This window comes from Bacillus rossius, chromosome 7 (genome assembly GCF_032445375.1).
Source record: "Bacillus rossius redtenbacheri isolate Brsri chromosome 7, Brsri_v3, whole genome shotgun sequence".
Taxonomy (NCBI): Eukaryota; Metazoa; Arthropoda; class Insecta; order Phasmatodea; family Bacillidae; genus Bacillus; species Bacillus rossius.
Genome location: NC_086335.1, coordinates 6,922,840 through 6,944,697, shown reverse-complemented (window position 1 = coordinate 6,944,697; position 21,858 = coordinate 6,922,840). Strand labels below are relative to the sequence as shown.

Below are 21,858 nucleotides of genomic sequence, written 5' to 3'. Positions count from 1 at the left end.
CATTTTGGAAGCACAATCATTAAAGGAAGCACATTTGGAAGCACCATCAACAAAAGAAGGAAGCACATTTTGGAAGCACCATCAAAAAGGCAGCACATTTTGGAAGCACAATCAAAAAAGGCAGCACATTTGGAAGCACCATCAACAAAAGAAGGAAGCACATTTTGGAAGCACCATCAAAAAGGCAGCACATTTTGGAAGCACAATCAAAAAAGGCAGCACATTTTGGAAGCACCATCAAAAAGGCAGCACATTTGGTAACACAAGTAACGAGAACTAAGTCTTAGTTAGAAATCAGAATGCAAGAAATAAAAACATTAAATTTTTTACTTTCAATATTTAATTTATTTCTTAAGATTATACAAATAGAAGTAAAATAAGCCATTATTGTATGTAGCCAGCTTTCCTCAGTTCTTCGAGTATGAAGGATATTTCTTTTATGCACGAATAGTTTCCTGCACAAAGCGAGCCATGTAGAAGTCTTAGCCGGTCAACCAATAAGTTTGGATCTTTCCACGATGTGTAATCAATCTCTTTTACCACCATCTCACTTGCTTGTTTATTATAAATACTTTTAATATCACAATCGTCCCAGTGATCATAATAAGCGTTATCAGATTTATTTATTATAACACGGTGTTTCCATCGTTTCGGTCTCAGGACACCGTTACATTCTTCGATCTTGTCAGCTTTAGGTGCTTCATCACAGTCTATGCTTTTGTCAACAGCCTCAGAGTCACTGTTACAATCACTGTAGAAGACATCCTCTTTACCCAGATTACCATATGAATTCGATATCGATGATGTCGAAGTGCCATTATCGTCTTCATGCTTCTTTTTTAGGAGTCCATCATTTTTACAAAGTAAGAAAGATCTACTTGAATTCGGCTGGAATGTATTCTCATTTTTCACGATAAGGATTCTTCCATTGTCTTCATTCTTCCATAAATCATCATCCTTCAATTTAAGTTCTTCGTCGAGATCGGAAGAGCCATGAACATAATCTCTCTCAAGACAAGGAAAATTATTGTCGTAATGCAGATCACTATTCCTTAGTCTAGTAGATCCATCATTGTACTCTGGCTTGTACACGCAGGCTTAACGTTAAAGTTCTATCATGTCTTTTTAAGCTCTCTCTCCGCGTAAACGACTTGTTACATCGAACGCAACTTATCATATTGCGTAGTGGATTTTTAACACAGTCATTCTTCTGGTGTTGTCTTCCATTCTTTCTCAAGATAAATTCTTTGCTGCAAAACTTACACCTGTGTCCTTTCGATACAGCGACAGACACCGAATCAGGATTCATATTAGTTACTGTGACTAATGTTAGATACAAACAGACAGTTTTCCAATTGGAACCATTACTTAAATATATATTTTTTAAAATATTTCTTAAGCGAGAATTAAGTTATCTCATGCAAAGGTACTTGTTGTAAGTAGTTCTGCTTTTCAACAACAGATGACACCACGTATTGCTTGCAGGTAAATAATATTTCTTTCTTTCATGCGGGATGCAGGATTCTCACTAACGATCGCAATAGAGGGATGGCATCGCTAGACTTCAAGGAGAAGGTAGTTTGTTCTTCCAGTTAGTGTTTCTCATATTTCTCAGGGTATATATTATTATTTGACTGAATAATGATTTTTTTTTAAATTCCACCTAATAAAAATAAAATAGAAGCACTCAGAGAAAACCACCAGGGATGATGTCGTTTATAAACATCATAAAATACCAATTTTTTTTAAAAAAAAGTCCAAATTTAATCCTGCTAGAACTCTCATGTTGCTTAAGCAAAGAGTTCACAAGCGGGCTTGTGCTAGAACTCTTTGCTTAAGCAGGATTAAATTTGGACTTTTTTAAAAAAAATTGATGGTGCTTCCAAAATGTGCTTCCTTCTTTTGTTGATGGTGCTTCCAAATGTGCTGCCTTTAATGATTGTGCTTCCAAAATGTGCTGCCTTTTTTGATTGTGCTTCCAAAATGTGCTGCCTTTTTGATGGTGCTTCCAAAATGTGCTTCCTTTTTGTTGATGGTGCTTCCAAAATGTGCTTCCTTTTTGTTGATGGTGTTTACAAATGTGCTGTTGTTTTTTATTGTGCTGCCTTTTCGTTGATGGTGCTTCCTTTTTGTTGATTGCGCGTAGTAAAATATGTAGTGTCTGAATATTTACTAGTTCAAAACCTCTTGGTGTTACTAAAATATTTTTCAAGGTCGCTTGGTCCTTTAGTATGTATTAAAATTTCATGATGGTCAAAATGACTGTAATTATCTAAAGACGAAGAAGGTCCTGCGGTTCTGAAATTTCTAGCCTATACGTCTGATATTGTCATGACTCGGTCTCATGGTCCATAGACAATTGGCCTGTATGTGTGGCTTTGTACATGAACGATTTATAGGTTATTCAGATTATCGAAAAATTATACTTTCATGTAAGGCATGTATTTAATTCGTTGGTCAGGTTTATTGTCTTGAGTTGTTTTTCGTAGAGTGAATGATTAATAAATACCACGAAAGGTAATGGAAAATAAAATATTAAATATATTTAATATTTAGTTACACCTGTCACTGGTCAAGCAGTGCGTTCATTACTTCTGGAACTATTAAGCAAAGTATAATGTTATTTATATCAATTTTCTCTTTATTATGTATTTCAGAGTATATTATACTCTTGTAACTTGGATGTCCAGGTCCGATCTTAAGACACAATGCTAGCATGCTTAGGGCTAGGATGGTTGATCACCTTGTTGGAATGTTGGAGGTCGCCAGCAAGGCGGGGGACAACAACGGAAGCAACGGTACATGTGACTGGACTGGAGGGTGGTCCTAGCGGAATAAATTGAGGTCAACACCCTAGACACAGCAGTCAACACATAGTCGTGTGGGTATAGAGCTGCTGCTACAAATTCAAGCAAATGCTGTTCGTTCCAACTGCAAAGTACGCGGAAGTAACGCCCGGATTCTGCCGTGTGCACTACGTCACCGAGGATGGTTACTTCCAACTAGAGGTCTGCACCTTCGGTCATCACTGCACCAGTGATTGTGACGAGGAGGCTCCGGACATCATCGAGACATCCTGCAACAAGGTAGATTGTGTCGTCTATTATCTAAGAGTTGACAGTACATTACCGGCTTAGTCTCGTCTCGACCACCATGACGAAATGTGTAAACCTCCAAGGCTTCTCTAGTCAGTATGGATTTATTATCAAGGAACTTAGCATTGCAGATGAAGAAGGAAATGTAATAACACACTATGTGTGGTAATTATTTTTAGCCGAAGTGATAATTTAATAAAACACGTAAAAATTAACTTTAAGGTTCTTTTTCTAATGTGTCAACAAATCAATGATAGGATGGATTTGTATGTAGAACTAGAAGTATACCACATCTCTTGAAGAACACTGCATGGTATATAATGAAAGACTCTTGGGCTCAAGAAACTATACTATAGGTGGAAAGGATGATGCGGTTCCTAAGATTAAATGAAAGGAACTTTGTTGATTTTTTTTCTGTATACTATGATGATTTAATTGTGTTTGGGATGATGGGTTGAAGGATTAAATAATAAAACTGGACACACAGGCTTTTAAAGAAAACGAGAATGGAACTAACCATGTCTACAAAACAATAGAGAATAATGTGAAGCTCACAAGATCATAGATTGTGGTAAATCTCTGACAACTGAAATGCGGAAACGATATCATAAAATGAGTGATATTGATGCAGCTCATGATAATATTGATGACAGCTACGATGATGATGATGATAACTTTGCGTCTGTGATAGTGACACGGATGCGTGGATTTTAAGACTAATATTAACAAATATGTAAAGAAGATGGAAGCCGTAGCACATGAGACCAATTGTTCATCGAGAGACAATCCAAATGATTGAAGAATAGACTAAAACTTCTACTTGGTTCGCGAAATGCTGAAAATTTATACGTCCTCAAAGAAACATGAACTAAGAAATTCGAGGTTTATATAATAAAACCTACTTTTTTTGATCTGATGTGTATTAATGGGAATAAATATACAATTTAATATGAGTTTTATTAAATATCTTTTTTACATATGTACTTTCAAGCTCTTGACGTCTACAGTGTACATAAAGTATATAAAATATTTACGTACCTGGTTCTTCGTTTACCATGTATATTTTGCATTTTAAAATATGAATTTATTAAAGAAAAATGACTGAAATGTTGTGTGTTAGAAACCATAAGTCCGTCTATAACTGGTGTGATTTATAATACTGTGAAATTTTGAGGATAGTATGACCAATAGGATGTTAATATGATGATGTGACATTGGCTTGCTACTTCGCTTGAATGAAATTTAAATGTTAACTTTGTGATGAAATCTGCAAGTGCGTGCATTGCGTGTCCATTTCATATGTCGAATTTGCTTCCAAATGTGCTGCCTTTTTCGTTGAGTGGGCTTCTATTTTTAATTTAGTTTTGACTCGAGTATTATTGTTGATGGTTCTTGATTTGACTAGCGTATTTTTCCATCCTGTGCATGTATATAAGCGAGTCCTAGACAGCAGGATGCTCAGTTTGTTACTGACGTTATCGGTGTAAGGATCGCCTAGTTTGTTTCTTCTGGTGCATAAGTCGCGTAATTACCTGTTCTTGTGAACTCGATGGCATCTTTACCGACTTTAACGTCGAACTTGATGGAGGATGTACCATCGTCTACAGGAACCCTAACGTCAACGGCGACGAGGAAGGAGCAGATCTCGACGGCAACGCCTCTGACAACACTGGAGGAGACTTCAACAGTCGTGGTACCACCAGCAGAAGATAATTTAATGCCGGTGGTGCTGGCTACACAGGAAAACACGACGAACTTCGTTTCAGCCTCAATGGAGACTTCAATGGCTGGTGATTCAACAACTAACGGACATCGGTGTTGTTACTGTGACAAGATTTTCACAAACAACAGCAATGCTTACGACACGAAAAGAGAGAATGTGTCAAGAACCTTTATCGTAAAATGATTGTTTGTGAGAAATGCCATAAGCAGTTTGCCAGAAAAGATAATATGAAAATGCACATGAAGACATGCAAAGGTCCTGCTGTTCGGCAGAAAGTAAAGGTTTATATTCAACAACGATGCATTGATGTTCATAAGAGTATGCCTGGAGATGTCGCAACTGCGGTAACGTCAGTATCTGGATCGGGTCTGAAAGGCTCGTCTTCATCAGCAAGGTATCCTTGTAGCTACTGCGATATGTCGTTTACTTTTTCTCATGTAGCACGAAGACATGAGAGGAGTAAATGCAAGAAGAATCCATCTCGCATGAAGTTCCGCTGTGATGAGTGTCATGAATGGTTTACACGTGTTGATAGTTTGCGACGGCATGTGAAAAAATGCAACGGTAAAGTCCGTGTGTCTACTGAAGAACTACCTGTAGAAATTTCGACTCCTCGCTTTAGATTGGAGACTCGTAAGCGTACAAGCAAGAAAACCAATGTGCAGCAACCGATTGCTATAACGTCTGGACATGAAAATAAACCTAATACTGTGTTCGGTGCATTACAAGTGAATGATAATGGGTTCTACTTGGCGCAGTCTGCATTTCGTGGAAAATTGAAAGATTACTATTATCTAAATACGTTAGGTGAGTCAAAAGACATTTGTAATTTTTTGATGATATCAGAGAGGACATAATCAGCTAACTGATGATGTAGCAACAAACGGTCCATCAAAATATAACTTGTGGTTGGACTGTATATATGGAAAGCCGTATCCATTCGAAGACGAAGTGAGGAAGTGTGCATTCAAGACATCGGCTGCAGTAATTTACAGTTCTGACGATGTGAAGCAAACTGTTAAAAACGGTATCCAGAATCTCTGTCAAGAAGAGGAGGACTATGTCTGTAATGGTTCTGGTTGGTCTCTGTCTAGTATAAACCGATTGGAGCTAAGAATTAGTCATTTCACGCCTATGCAGGGCGTTCGCAAGTGATCCTGTAGTAAAATATAGATTTTGTAATAAAATTTATTTTGTGAAAGAATTTGCGATGTTTTATTTACGAACCTGTCACTATTATGTTAAATTGTTGTTATATTTATTTTTTCTTTAGCATCCAGAATCGTACCAAGGACCTTAGTCGATCTAATTAATCATTTTATTGGTTGCAAAATTTATTTAATGAGTTTTGAACTTTTTCCTGAATTTCTAGCATTGAAATTACGAATTTCCAAGATGGTGGACATGATGGCTTATAAGATGATGGTAGTAGAGGATTTTAAGCCTCTTTAAGAATTTTGAACATGGTTTATTGAAATTATTATTTTTTTACATAAAATTAAACATTATTGCATCGATCGAGTATCGAACCAAGGACAGGAACTGATCGAATCAATATGTAAATTAATGAGTGATTTATTTAATGAATTATGGATTTTTCCCGAATTTCTAGCTAAATAATTACACGATTCCAAGATGGCTGCCATAACGAAACATGCAACATTAATAGGATCCAATATGGCGGTCGTAATTTAAAGTGTAACGATAACATCGTACTCAACCGAGATGGCGGGCATAACGAAACATGCAACAATTAAATATAATCCAAGATGGCGACAATAACGATATGTTCAACAGTGGTTTTAAGTAATAATTTATTTAATTTTTATTATTTAATTCGATTAGTTATTTTTTTAATGATTTTTAATTTTTTCCTGTTTTTCTAACATAAAAATTATTGATTTTGAAGATGGCGGACATGACATCATACTACCTGACGATAAATATACTATGTACAAAGTGGTGGGAGTCAGTTTGCCAGCAGCCACCAAGAGGGAAGGATCGGACGCCATTTTTATTATTGCACTCGTCGGGTTCGAACCGAGGACTCATATTTTTATTAAAATTTTATTAATTGAGTGGCTAGCTCAAAGGATTATTAAGCCGCTTTTAGGATTTTGGGTTTTTTCTAAGGCAAAACGACTTTTGAGGTTTTTCTAAATCCTAATTTTCCCTCGAAACGGGAACTTTTCCTTCGAAAACGGGAAATTTTTCCTCAAAACGGGAATTTTTGAGTCATTTTGAGTCATTTTTAAGGAATTTTAGGGAATTTTTGAGTCCAAGATGGCCGCCGATGACGTCATCCAAAATGGCTGCCGGATCCTGGATCCTGTGCCTGTCCCAGAATCGGCTATATCCATTTACTAGTATATATATAATAGTAATTAACTGAAATCATTCTTAAATCTTGTGTTCTGTATTTAAATACTACAAAATAATTACCTGAACCTTTTTTGTATTCAAACATCAGCTAGCGATGAAGTAGGTCAACTCACACATTGAAATAAAATGTTAGATTACTCACATACTCTGTAAACTCTTCAAACATTTATTACTTACACGGAGAACGATCATTAAGAAGCTGATATAAAATTTGTGTTCATCCTGAGAATAGGTATCAGTCTCTAAAGTACACACAGTGTACGGGGGTAAATATACTCGGCGTAACTCAGGGATAGTGTGGACGAGGCTCTGGTATTACAGGACCTCTGGTGCTGTTCTCAACCGAATCAGGATAGACTCTTAACTCGATGTTTGAAAAAAATCTACAACCATGACTCTGTAGAATGTACGACTGCTGGAATGATGCTAAAAGGTTGGGATGCAAATTGGTATAAAGGGTTGGTTTTACCCATGGTGACATATGCTTGGACTGGAGTCTTGGAACACACGATGGTGGATGTGCTATGGAAGCGACTACGACCCTAGGTCTGTGTTCCTCAACTTGTACTTCCAGCAAAGCTCGCCACGCAGCTTCATGTCCCCAGTGCGGTGTCCCTGGATCAGCGGGACTGACCCTCACACGTGAGACGTCTTGAACGTGCAGAACCCGAGCTCACAACCTTCCATTCTCTCCCTATCGTCTAGTGCCATTCCCTTACTTTCGCCGGACAACGAGCAGCTATGCTGGGACTTCCGACTTGGCGAGCGGATAAAATACTGGCAGACTGTGTTATAACGTGCACTGATGCAAAATATAGCAGGAAACGGAATATCAAATTTTAAAAAGCATATACAGCAAATACGAAATAAATCCCAATATAAATACCACTTGAACTTCTATGAATTAACCTGTGTCGTCCCACATGCACAAACTCAATACTTAACACATGAAAAATGTAGTTTAACATATTTACAGATAAAATACACATATGACACTGAAACACTAATAAAGTTAAACATGTTAATATAACCTAATGTTTACAGTATTCCTAATTTCCATATCAAAGGTTGTTCCCAATTTTTAGTACCTATTTCGCAAAATATTATTAATATTAGTTTGAAAACTATAGTTTTATCTAGTGAATGGAAAACAACTAAGGTAATAAATAATCCCTGTTTTAAAAAAAAGGTTATAAATTTAATGTATCAAATTATCTGCAGTAGTATGTAAATGGGGCTCCTGAAACTGGCTTCTGGCTGTGGAGCTTGGAACCGACCACCATCTTGGATTGTGACATCACGGTGGCCATATTGTATGACCTTGACCATGACCCTATATCTTGATCCCAGTGGCCATTTTGGATCCACAATATTGGATGATATCGCCACCATTTTGTTTTCTCGAACTTTCGCCATTTCGAATTCCACCATTTTGTTTTCTAAAACTTTTCGCCATTTTTAATATTGACATCACCATTGCAATTTTCGCTATGGCCGCCATATTGAAAATCTTTATAGTCCTATTTTAATGAAAAAAATTAAAAAATAATAATAATTTTCAATTAATAAAATTTTATTAATAACAATTTTAAAAACACTGTTGCACATATCGTTAAGGTCGCCATATTGAAAATCCGTAATTATTCTAGAAATTTGGAAAAAAAAAATAAAGTGAATAAAAAAAATTAATTATCAAATTTTAATAAAAATATTTTAAAAACTCACTTATGTAATGGAGCTCGGAGTCCTCAGTTCGAACCCAGTGAGGTCAAAAGGCGACCAAACCTTCCTCCACTTCCACCACTTATGCCAAGGCATATATATATATATATATATATATATATATATATATATATATATATCCAGTTAGTATAATGTCATGTCTGCCATCTTTAAAATCTGTAATTATTAAGCTAGAAATTTGAAAAAAATTTACAATTTATAAAAAATGTAGTTAATCAAAATTTAATTAAATATTATTTCAAACATGCACTCATCCTCTGTTCGAACCCGATGAGGTCAAAAAAAATAATGATAGATTCTTTCATGGAAGCCACTGACCGACTGACCTCCCACCAAGGTTTATATATCGCCAGTTAGTATGATATCATGTCCGCCATCTTGAAAATATGTATATATTAGCCGATTTTAATAAAACAATGTTTCAAAATGTATAAAAAATTAATTAATTAAATTTTAATATGATAATATTTAAAAAAAGGCACTTATGTCCTTCGTTTGAAACTGGCGAGGTCATAAATAAAAAAAATGATGATAGATCCTTCCTCCATGGAAGCCATTGACCAACTGACCTTCCACCACTAATGCCAAGGTGTTATATCGCCAGCTAGTATGACGTCATGTCCGCCATCTTGTTTTCATCTGCTGGTGGCCACCATCTTTTTTATGTCTGCTAGAATGCACCACCACCATGTTAATTTAATTTTTGTCTGCTAGAGTGCAATCATCATGTATTATTACTAAGGTGCCCAACATCTTGAAATTTAGGTGCCATCTTGGAAATGTGTAATTATTCAGCTAGAAATTCGGGGAAAATTCCAAAAATCATCAAAAAATTCACTTATTATAATAATGATTGATGCGATAGATTTATGTCCATGGTTTGATTCTCGGCCAGTGATAAGTTTAACTTAAGCTTAAAATGTTATATTCTGTTTCCCATTACCTTTTGTGGAGTTTATTAATCATTATTAACTCTATATAAAACACCACTAGACAAAATACCTGTCCAACGAATTAAATACATAGTCGCTATGCCTAACATACAAGTCTAATTTTTCGATACTTAGAATAAATTCCGAACAGTTCATGTAAAATGCTATAAGTATAGGCCAAGTGTCTTCGTACAAAGAAGTTTCATTCACCGATATGCGATCAACATTTTAAACAGGTCATGATCAATGTCAGTTAAATAGACCAAACATTCCCGAACCATTTGACCAATCATGCCCTGAGTACAGACTTAACGATCGACAATCAAAAAAGTAAGCACAATTGGAAGTATAATCAAATAAAAGGAAGCACAGTAAACGAAAAGGAAGCACAATTGGAAGCACAATCAACGAAAAGGAAGCACAATTAGAAGCACAATCAACGAAAAGGAAGCACAATCAACAAAAAATTAAGCACATTTGGAAGCACAATCAACGAAAAGGAAGCACAATTGGAAGCAGAATCAACGAAAAGGAAGCACAATTGGAAGCAGAATCAACGAAAAGGAAGCACAATTGGAAGCACAATAAATGAAAATGAGCACAAACATCGAAAAGGAAGCTCATTTAGAAGCACAACAAATGAAGAGGTAGCTGTATTACGAGATCTCAGTCCTAGCTAGAAATCAGTTTATAATAAAAAAAACATTTATAACTAAATATATATAACTAAACATATACAACTAAATAATTGATTTATATTTCAATATTATACACATGAAAGTTAAACAAGTGATTATTGTATGTAGCCAGATTCCCGCAGTTCTTTAAGTATGGCCGATACTTCATCAATATGCGAGTAGTTTCCTCTACGAACAGATGCCACCAACAGTCTCAGGCGATCAACTAATATGTTAGGATCTTCACATGACATATAATCACTCTCTTCTGCTATCACCATCTTCCTGGAATGTCGGTTCTTAATTTTTTTAAGATAACTATCTTCACAGTGTTCATCGTAAGCTTGATCAGAATTATTTATTTTATCACGATGTTTCTACCGTTTCGGTTTCAGGACTTCATCACAGCTTTCGTTCCTGACAGCTTTAGTCGCTTTAGTAGCTTCACAGTTGCTGGTTTTGTCACTAGCCTCAAAGTCACTGTCGTCACCATCGTAGAAGTCAATGTCTTCACCCGGATTACTGCAAGAATTCGAAATCGTTAATGTCGAAGATTCTTCATCGTCTTCAAGCTTCCTTTTTACGAGTCCGCCATTTTTACAAAGTACGGAGGTTCTACTTGAATTCGGCTTAAATGTGTTCTCACTTTTCATGTTAAGGATTCTTCCATTTTCATCATTATTCCACAAATCATCAATGCCCTTCAATTTAAGTTCTTTCTCGAGATCGGAAGAGCCATGAACATAATCTCGTTCAAGACAAGGAAAATTATTGATTTAATTAAGATCACTCATTAGATTAGTAGATCCATCGTTGTCCTCTAGCTTGTAAGCAGGCTTTGCATTACAAGTTCTAGCATGTCTTTTTAAGCTCTTTATTCGCATAAACTACTTGCTACAACGAACACATTATAAAATATTGCGTAGTAAATTTTTAACACAGTAATTCTTCTCGTGTTGTCTACCATTCCTTCTCAAGAAAACTTCCTTGCTGCAAAACGTACACTTGTATCTTTTAGATACAGCGGCAGACACCGAACAAGGATCCATATTAGTTACTGAGACTAATAGCAGATGTTTATTAAGAGTTTTAAATTGGAACCATTACTTAAATATATATATTTTTAATATTTCATCAGCGAGAGTTAATTTATATAATGCAAAAGAACTTGTTGCAAATATTACCGATTCTTGCCAACGATGTCGTCTTGTGTTGTGTTGAGGTGATTTTTTTTCTTTTATGTGGGATACGGGATGCTTACAACGATCGCAAGAGAAGGATGGCTTCGCTAGACACCAAGGAGAAGGAAGTTAGTTTTGCATGCTAGTGCTTCTCTGATTTCTCAAAGTATGTTATTTGACTGAGTAATGGATGTTTCTTTTTTGATTGCCAACTGATAAAGCATATTTTTAGTTAGGTTATTTGGTAGCAAAAATCCTCAATTAAATTGTAACTCAAAAATAAAATTGCATGCCTCATTAAGTAAAACATTTTTCATGCAGAGATCGATTTCTCAGAAACCACAGGAATAATCAGGAGCACATGGAGAAAACCATCAAAATATTGACAAAAATAGCCAGGAGCACTTGGATTATTTTTTTATCTGTGATTTTTTGTATTAAGAAAAACATGCTTTAGTTTTCTCTATGGATCTATCATTTTTTTATGACTACCAGGTTCGAACCAAAGACATAAGTGCGTTTTTTAAATAATATTTTATTAAAATTTGATAAATTAATTTTTTATAACTTTTTCATTAAAATTGGATAATATATACATATTTTCAAGATGGCGGCCATGATGTCATACTAGCTGGCGATATATAAACCTTGGCATTAGTGGGGGGAGGTCAATCATAGAAAAGAGAGGGAGGTCAATCGGTCAGTGGCTTCCATGGAGGAAGGATCTATCATTTTTTATTATTTTTGACCTCATCGGGTTCGAACTGAGGATGTAAGTGCACGTTTGAAATAATATTTAGTTAAATTTTGATTAATTAAATTTTTTTCCAAATTTCTAGCATAATTACGGATTTTTAAGATGGTGATCTAACGAAAATGCAACAATCTCGAATCCAAGATGGCTACCGTAACGAAACACGAAACGGTGTTCTTAAATAATATTTTATTAAATTTAAATTAATATTTTTTTTTACGAATTTAATAATTTTCAATAAAATCGGATAATAATTACTATTTTTCAAGATGGCGGTCATGGCAAAATACTAACTGGATATATATATATATATATATATATATATATATATATATACCTTGGCATAAGTGGTGGGAGGGTCTGCCGGTGGCTTCAGTGGGGTAAGGATCGGTCGCCAGGTCGGGTTCGAACTGAGGACTCCGAGCTCCATGATGTAAGTGCTTTTTTAAAATATTTTAACTAGGCCTAAATTTTGATTAATTTTTTTATCAATTTTAAATTTGTTGCCCCAAATTTCTAGCATATAATTACGGAATTTGAAGATGGTGACCGTAACGATATGTGCAACAGTGTTTTAAAATATTTATTGTTAATATTATATTAAATAAATCTTTTATAAAATTAACTTTTTTATTAAAATCGGATAATAAAGATTTTTAGGATGGCGGCCTTAACGAAAATTGCTACAGTGACATCATAATTAAAAATGGTGGAAACTTCTAGAAAACAAAATGGTGGAATTCAAAATGGTGAAAGTTCGAGAAACCAAATGGTGGCGATGACATCCAAAATGGCGGATCCAAAATGTCAGCTGGGGTCATGGTCAAAGGTCATCCAAGATGACCACTGTGATGTCACAATCCAAGATGGCGGTCGGCTCCAAGCTCTACAGCCAGAAGCCAGTCCCAGGAGCCCCATTGACATACTACTATCTGCCAATTTCATTACTTAGGAAGGGGCCCGCCTCGTCAGGGGTATATGTGTGTTAGTGAGGCGGGATGATAAGCGCGACGCTCGCTGGTATTTCTAGCGCGGTATAGCCTCTAAGCGCAAGGCTCTGAACTGACGCGCAGTCTTCTCTTCGTCACAGAATAACTGTGAAATTTGAGCGGTGACCGTAATATTATATGGCAGAGAAATGAAGATAAAGGTGTAATGCAAGTCCCTTAAGTGCTTTCAAGAATCTGTACTGGTTGTTTTACGCCTAAAAGGTACTCTGAAAACATGCGTTTTAGCCATTTTAACTCTTCTAAAAATACAGTTTAAGAACTTAATCCGAAATCAAAAGTACTTTTTGGCCCTCAAAGAACTCTTAAATGCTTTTCGTAAGCAGACTCCACTCGGATATCTTGAGTAGTTTTGAAATCGCGTTGTTTTTCCTAAAGCTCTGCACACCGTGTGTGTGCCCGGGTAGGCGGAGCCCTTAATGGCTTCTCTAAAAATTTTGAGAAAGTAATTTTTCAATTTTTAAATTTTCACATTAATAATAAAGAAAATTATCTTGTTATCAGCATGGTTTTAGAAGAAGACAGCTACCAACTTACCTTTTTTTAATCTTATGTAATTTGAAGTCACCAATAGAGGACAGGTTGATACTTGCTACTTTGACTTAGCCAAGGCCTTCGATACAGTTAATCATTCTTTATTACTTCGTAAACTATCAAATTTGGTTTTAAGCAGTAATTTTGTCAGTTGGTTTTCACGTTACCTATAAAACAGTCTCTATTAACAATCATAATTATTTATTGTTCAATGATTGTTCTGGTGTTCCTCAGGGAGGTACGTTGTCACCTCTCCTTTTTAATATATTTATAAATTATGTCACTCCGGTTCGAAATGACTCTATTGAAGTACTTTTTGCCGATGACCTAAAAATGTTCAGGAAATTTTCAAGTATTAATGATTGCTTCTTATTACAAAATGACACCATAGAAGTCAATAATTGATGCAAGAAATGTTTTATAATAAATAAAGATAAAACTAAAATTATATCCTTTACAGGGAAATAGCAGCCAGTTAAATTTGACCACTTATTAGAAAACACTTTAATTGCAAATCTCTCTTTATTCATGATCTTGGTATCATTCTAGACTACAATTTTTTTTTCATTGATATGTTTATTATTAATACTTTTGTTCTCATAGAACTCTTGCCTTTATTAAATTTATTACTTTTTATGCTACTAATCCGGATTCTGTTCTATCCCTTTATTTCGCATTAATTATTTCTAAATTGGAACACTGTTCAATAATCTGGAATGACATCAACATTACATATTCAAAATAGATTAATCCAACTAATGATTCTTGAGGATTGTCCTCCACATAATCTGATTCCCCTTGTTAACCGTAGAGCTTATTTAAATTCACTAATCTTTGTTCAAAATGGTTATTGTTCCAAAATTAATTGTACATATTTTCTCGATAATACTAGGCTAAAAATTCCTCAATTTAATACTCTTTACTTCTAACTTTCTGTACTCTCCAAAACTATAACGACCTTATATATAGACTCATCTTGAACTACAGTAAACAAATCATGAAATCGAAATGTTAATCACCACACCCACTCCACTCACAAGTACAGTAAATTCATGAATTTTTTTTTAAATTTAATTTTTATAAATATGCAATTATATGTCAACATTAAAAACCTTTTAGTATTGTTATTATAGTTTAATTGGTATTTATTTTGGATTTTCAATTTTTTGAAAGATTCCTTGTTTGGACATTTTATTAGCTTATAATTATATTTATGTACTTGATATTTACCCCTATATATGCTTATATTAATAATTCTGATGTTCATCACTTGCGGTAGTTGTAAGCGCAGCCGGGGGAAGGAGTGGGTTGCCTCTCCCCTAAGAGAGCACAGGGGCTGCTCTGATGTCCCTGATGTCCCATCCCAGCCAAACTGCAGGGACCGGAGTTGTCCGTCTTTTCTGCCGTGAAGGTTTTTCCTGTTAGTATTTTTGCTATTATTATTATTATTATTATTGTTGTTGTTGTTGTTGATTATTAGTGTTCTAATTTATCTGTCCCTAAATTTTATGTTCTTATATTCCATTGTGTGTATGTCGTGTTTCTGTTCTTCTGTTTTGTTTTTGGTCACTTTAAGTATCTGGCATGCTTGTATTCGTGTGTTGGCCAAACGTGAATGTGCCTACCTGCTGTGGTTTCACCCCAGGTAGAGCTTAACCTACTTTGTTGTCGACGGTAGGGAGTGTCCAGGTACTTGCAGTGACCATTTTTGTTTCTTTTTTTTTTCTTTTTTCTATTTGTACTTGTATGTATGTGTCGTGCCCACCGCTTAAGCCCTAGGCTGTTCGTGGGCATGTTAAAAAATTAAAATAAATAAATATATTTGCAATCCACATTCTTATTTGTGACATTAATGTCATATTTACTTTTATATATGCATTATTTCTTTGCTTGGTTTAATAGTAACAAATTATGTATTATTATTCCCTAAAATAATAGTTTGTTGCAATGATTGTAATCTACATAGTTAGAATTTGTCGTTTACTATTTGTCTGTGCTTTGCATTTATGATAGGACTACCCTATGTACACAACTACCCGAATTATTAGTTTGGTAACTGTGCTCTTTTAATAATGTCTTGGAAAATATTTGTAATAATTTTAATAGCAAGTTTGCCCTTTGGCATCCCTAGTTTGGTTATCTGACATTCCTCCCATCTCTTCACATTATGGGAGCATGCAATTTTCACTGAAGTCCCAGTAATGACTTAAATTAAAATTTAGGTGGTAAAAATCTCCAATTAATCCCCACATCAAAATAATTTTAGGAAGTTGGCATTCGTATGTTATGGATACTTGATATCTCGTTTTATTGAGTTTTATGATCTAATGAATATACACACTCCTTGTTACTGCCAAAAATTCAACATTTCGACATATTTTTCTCTCTCAGTAGAATGGATAGAACTTTGCTCTTGAAGTGTTACATTTGTGCAATGCATATTTTTAACCCATTTGGAATTCGTCCCATCCTAGGAATAATGACAATATTTATGATTTTTTAAGAGATGAATATTCCTAGTAAAAGAGAAATAATGTCCTAAAGTATCAAACTTTTAAAAAATATTTTTTTTTAGTTGATTTAAGGACTGTTACCGAAAAAGAGAACAACTGGTGCCGTTTTGGGTCTTGTCTTTGACCTTTTACTTTGAAACGATCCTTTTACGGTACTAGAGCTGTTAGTGGTGCATTTGAACTCGATGCAGTTTCATGGGTCATACATTGTAAGTGTTTTTGTACATAACTGTAACGTGCTTCTCTGGCAGGGGTAAGACGGCAGCTGACCGACAGATGTGTGGTGTTGCAGGTACGAGATGCCGTCCGCGCATCTCACGCTCCGCGAGGAGGATGTGGTGCGACTCTCGCTCGAGTTCCTCCACACGCGCGAGCTGCACATCTCGCAGATGAGCCTGGAGCGTGAGACGGGCGTCATAAACGGCGCCTACTCCGACGACGTGCTGTTCCTGCGCCAGCTCATCCTCGACGGTCAGTGGGACGACGTGCTGGAGTTCATCCAGCCGCTGGAGACGCTCGAGCTGTTCGACGCGCGTCGCTTCCGCTACGCCGTGCTGAGGCACAAGTACGTGGAGCTGCTGTGCATCAAGTCCGAGGCGGCGGGCCCCGGCATCAACGTGGACGGCGCCGTGGGCGACGTGGTGAAGGTGCTGCAGGAGCTGGAGCGGGTGGCCCCCACCAAGGAGGACTACTCCAACCTGTGCCTGCTGCTCACGTTGCCGCGCCTCTCCGACCACATGCAGTACAAGGACTGGAACCCCAGCAGCGCCCGCGTGCAGTGCTTCCGCGAAGTGTTCCCTCTCGTCGAGAAGTTCCTGCCCGGCGAGAAGAAGGGCCAGCCGAGCGCCACGGCCCGCAATGACCGGCTCATCCACCTGCTCATCAAGGGCATCCTGTACGAGTCGTGCGTGAGCTACTGCCAGGCGCGCGCCACCGTGGGCGGCAAGGAGACGCAGCACCACGAGATGACCTTCTCGCGCCTGCTGGACGGACCCGCTGCCTACGCCGACTCTGACCTCAGCCTGCTGTCGTGGCTCCAGAGCATCCCTCCCGACACCTTCTCCGTGCCCTTCGAGCAGCGCACGCTCAACGTGGACATCGAGAAGCTGGAGAGGCCATCGCTGGAGACCTCGTGGACGGAGCACATGCTGGTGACGCCCATCAAACCCAAGCTGTTCCCCCACTCGGCCATGCCCTTCACGCGACCTCGTTCTGCTGCCGATGCCATGTCGAGATCGCTGTTGCCTGCCCTCGACGGCCTGTCCGCCGGCGGTGCCTGCCAAGCCGAACGAGATGGTGCCATGCTCATGGCGTTGTCCACCGGTGACATAAGCACCATGTCGCGCTCGTCCTTCGCTTCCTTTCACCTCACCGGCTACAAGAACTCCAAGCTCATGAACACTTCTGTGGATCGCTTGTTTGATGGGGAGGGCAGCGACGTATTCCTCAGTGGCAGCTTTGCCGATTTCCAGCAGCAGCAGCAGCAGCAGCAGCAGCAGCTGCCTTCCATCTCGGAGGTGTCACCGGGAGCCAGTAAGACGGACAATAAGCCTCCAGCATTGTCGGCAGCATCTACGCCAGAGCACCGGGGGCGCGAGTCCCCGGCCATGAGCTCGTCGACCACGCGGTCTTCGCGCAGAGACTCGCTGTCGGAGCGGCCGGCAGGCGATCAGCAGCAGCACCAGCAACACCAGCAGCACCAGCAGCACCAGCAGCACCAGCAAGAGTTCAGCGGTGACTTGCTGAAGGAGTTCCAGCGGCAGAAGCAGAGACTGCAGGACACACTGCAAGCCAAGGACCGCGAGAGAGAGGAGCTGGTGAGACAGCTGCAGTCCGCCGACAACCGCCTACATGACTCTGCCAGGTCAGTACTGCTGCCACGTTGACATCCTACTAATATTATAAACGCGAAAGTTTGTAAGTATGGATGGATGGATGGATGGATGTATGTATGTATGTATGTTTGTTACTGGTTAGATAAAGAGATATACCTATAGAAGTATAGAGCTATAAAGAGACTTAAGGTCACTGATGGTAATATGGCCATGTTAAGCTTTGTTTAATTTTATTTTATCTAGTTTTCGGGAAATCCCCAAAAGTGTTTGATGGACATAATATCTAGGGTTTTTCTTGTCAAAAACCATTAACAAAACATTTTTTAATACATGTCATTATAAAATAACTGCAAAATAATAAATACATGTATTTGGGCCATATTAAAAGCATGTGATGTTAATATGGCCAATGATTTATAGGAAGCTGAAAATTAAGATTTATTAGCACAAATCATAAATAAATTGTATTTCTGATGAATATTTACTAATATTTACTTATACATACATAAGAATAAACAGCAAATATATTTTTTAAAACATATAAAAATACAGTTTTATTATTTTTTGATAATGAAAGTCTGATTGTAGATAAAATATGATATTAACAAGTAACATATTGGTCTCTTTCAAAATATTTACACTATAATAAACATTTCGGGCAAATAAAAAACTCTTTGTCATCTTTGGTGAGGCCAACACATTCTTCATGGACATATATTTCACAAACTCCGCACAGTCTCATATCCTTCACTTCATCATTGCAACAAATTGCACAGTACCAACTCTCAGACTTCTTTGAAGCAGTTATCTGGCGAACAGACTTTGTATTATATTTTTTGCTGTTTCCACTGTTCTTGCTGCTATCTAACTTTACATCCTTGTTATCTTCAAATAAAGATTTATTCAGTACAACACCCCTGTTGTTTATAGCAGGTTTCATAACCCGTGTGGTTTTCCGTTTTTTCTTTGGTGTAGGTAGCATTTCTCCAATGGAACCACGCCTGGACAGATTTGCAGTACTTTCGGGAATATGCAAACTATCAGAGTAATCTGAAGAACTTGAAGGTTGTGCCAAGTCTCCTGTGATATCTGAATCAGATGATGAACTGGTGCTGTGTCTAGAACCAAGCTGGCTAACATTTGTCTGTAGACCAGACGGACCTGCCAATGAATGGTCGTCATTGGAATTATGTTGTTCCTGCAACGCATAAGCGGTTACAGTTTCGTCTGCCATTTTTGTGTTAGGTGGTGGAAGCTCAGTAGCTATGCTGGGTGCAAAGGCCTCTTCTGGAATCACGAACGGATTGAAGGGGAAAATGCCAGTAGCCTTAAATCCACTTTTCATGTTTGCTTGTGTCATGGACTTTTCCCATGTTGGTGTAAAAACATCAGCAAAGTTCAATTTAGAAATGTCTTGCTGTTCTTTGTGCATATTAAAATAAAGGAGTGTGTGCTGATCCCAAAAAATCTCAAAACTTCGGAAACAACCTTTGTCTAAAGGCTGTAACTCATGAGTCGTGTTTGACGGAAGACAGTACAAAATAATTTCATTCTGTTCTGCAACTTCACATATGCTGTAGTCTAAATGTGACTTAGCCCCATCAAAAATCAGAAGACAAGGCCCACTTGGCTTGAACCTAGAGAAGTGATTCAGGAAGGACACAAAAGATTCGGTTGTCATGCTACCTTTTCGAGTCATTATTGTTGTTGAACCTGTAGGTAAATTTTTTTCCCAAGCTGGATTTTTTCTTAATCCAGGGAATAGGATCATTGGGGGAATGACATTTCCAGTAGCATTACCACAGGCTACAACAGTAACACTCTCGCCACGTTCCTTTGCAACAATGTGGACGCGCTTTGACCCCTTTTTCGCCAAAACCTCTGGATCTTTGTGCAGTTGTAACCTACAACCCTTCTCATCCATGTTGAATATTTTTTCAGGGAAGTTTAAAAACTTGTTCTCAGCAAGGACATTCTGTAATTTTTCAAAATGGTCTCCAACTATGAATTTGTTAAGCTTTTGAGCTCGGGCAGGATTTAGCCTTTGAGCTTTTCGTTTGCTAATTTCAGGATTTCTGGCCAAAAAGCTATTCAACCAGTAGCGACCTGCAGTTTCTTTAGTGAACCGGTGAGTTATCCCATTTTCACGGCAGTATTTAAAAACATTTAACTTGAGCATCTTTGATGTGAGTGGATAACCAACATTTGCTAGACGAATTATTCTCCTGCTAAGTTCCCTCTCTTCCTCAGTTTTGAGTGTGGCCTTACAACCCAATTTTGATTTAACATCTTGGTTATTGGAAAGATAACGGCGAAGGGTTCGCCTAGGCACGACATACCTTTTACTTGCTGCATTAACAGATAGGTTGCCAAGTCTTACAGCATCTACTGCCTTGCTGAGTCCATCTTGTGTCCAACTACCCCGCTTCTTTTGTGGATTGAAGGGATTCATTTCTGAAACAAAAAACAAAGAATTAACATTAGTTACAATTTAATTATAAGTTATTATTTTTGGCGCCATAATTAATGTATCGGGATTTTTTTTATGTAATTTAATTAATTTTTATATAGAATTATTGAAAATATAATATCCAGTATGCTCTTTCAATAAATATTTTCCTGCAAAAAAAGTTTCATGATATTTTCACTTCATTACATTTTTACATATTATTCTTAAAAATATATTTTCCATTGTGCACTTTAATAAATATTTTCCCGCAAAAATGCACCAGACAAAAACAATTTAAATATACCCAGTGATGGCATCTAAGGAGTTTTTTTAAGTTGTCATTTTAGGTAGGTATCCTGTGTGAGGTACACATTTTTCTGTAATTTTTATTACTTGTCTCTGTAAAGGTATATATTAATTACAGTTATAAATAAACTCGTAATAAATAATAAAATCACATACACTAATAACAATTTACCTACGAGGGGCCATACAGTATGTATAAACCATTTCATTCACAAAATGTTGCTAATATGGCCAACTGCAGCTAATATGGCCACATGGTTGGCCATATTAACAACCTGGGTGACATTTCAAAAAGTCGATTATAGTTTTTAAATGGTTGAAGGTAATAAATCTTTTTAAAATACATTTAAATAAGCATAGAAATCTACGCACTGAGACATCAAATTTCTGACAATATCTAGTAGTACACTATTAAAATAAAATATAAACTTACCGGAGTAAAATAAGAAGAGTTCTCTGCTCGCAGCAAAAACCCATGAAAATGGCGTCTCCCAGGTGGTGTGCGTGCTGCCCGGACTCGGAAACTCTGTGAGCTCTCGACAATGGTGTTCCGAAGAACATGCCAGCACATTCTATCGGTATCCGCGCGAACTAAGTCAATGGCAGCCAAATGGCCATATTACCAACATGGCCATATTACCATCAGGGACCTTATATATAGAAGATATAGAGATAGTGGGAAGTATATATGTATATAAAGAGATAAATAGAGATAGAGAGATACATA

At 37.2% G+C, this 21,858-nt stretch overlaps 2 protein-coding genes across 2 annotated transcripts in view; one reads left to right on the top strand and one right to left on the bottom strand.

Annotated features, from left to right (window-relative positions):
- The window catches only part of LOC134533658 (WD repeat-containing protein 47), a 255,441-nt gene that overhangs the window by 33,761 nt on the left and 199,822 nt on the right, over positions 1-21,858 (top strand). The window contains exon 2 of the mRNA XM_063371197.1: positions 16,834-18,405. Within this exon, the coding sequence (XP_063227267.1) occupies positions 16,841-18,405 (1,565 nt within the window). The 5' untranslated portion in view covers positions 16,834-16,840. The remainder of the gene's footprint in view (positions 1-16,833; positions 18,406-21,858) is intronic.
- Positions 18,841-21,772, bottom strand: LOC134533660 (tigger transposable element-derived protein 1-like). Its single transcript, XM_063371199.1, has 2 exons — positions 21,565-21,772; positions 18,841-20,830 (listed from the first exon to the last, which is right to left on the bottom strand). Exon 2 carries the CDS (start codon positions 20,826-20,828, stop codon positions 19,017-19,019), a length of 1,812 nt encoding a protein of 603 aa, XP_063227269.1. The 5' UTR covers positions 20,829-20,830; positions 21,565-21,772; the 3' UTR covers positions 18,841-19,016.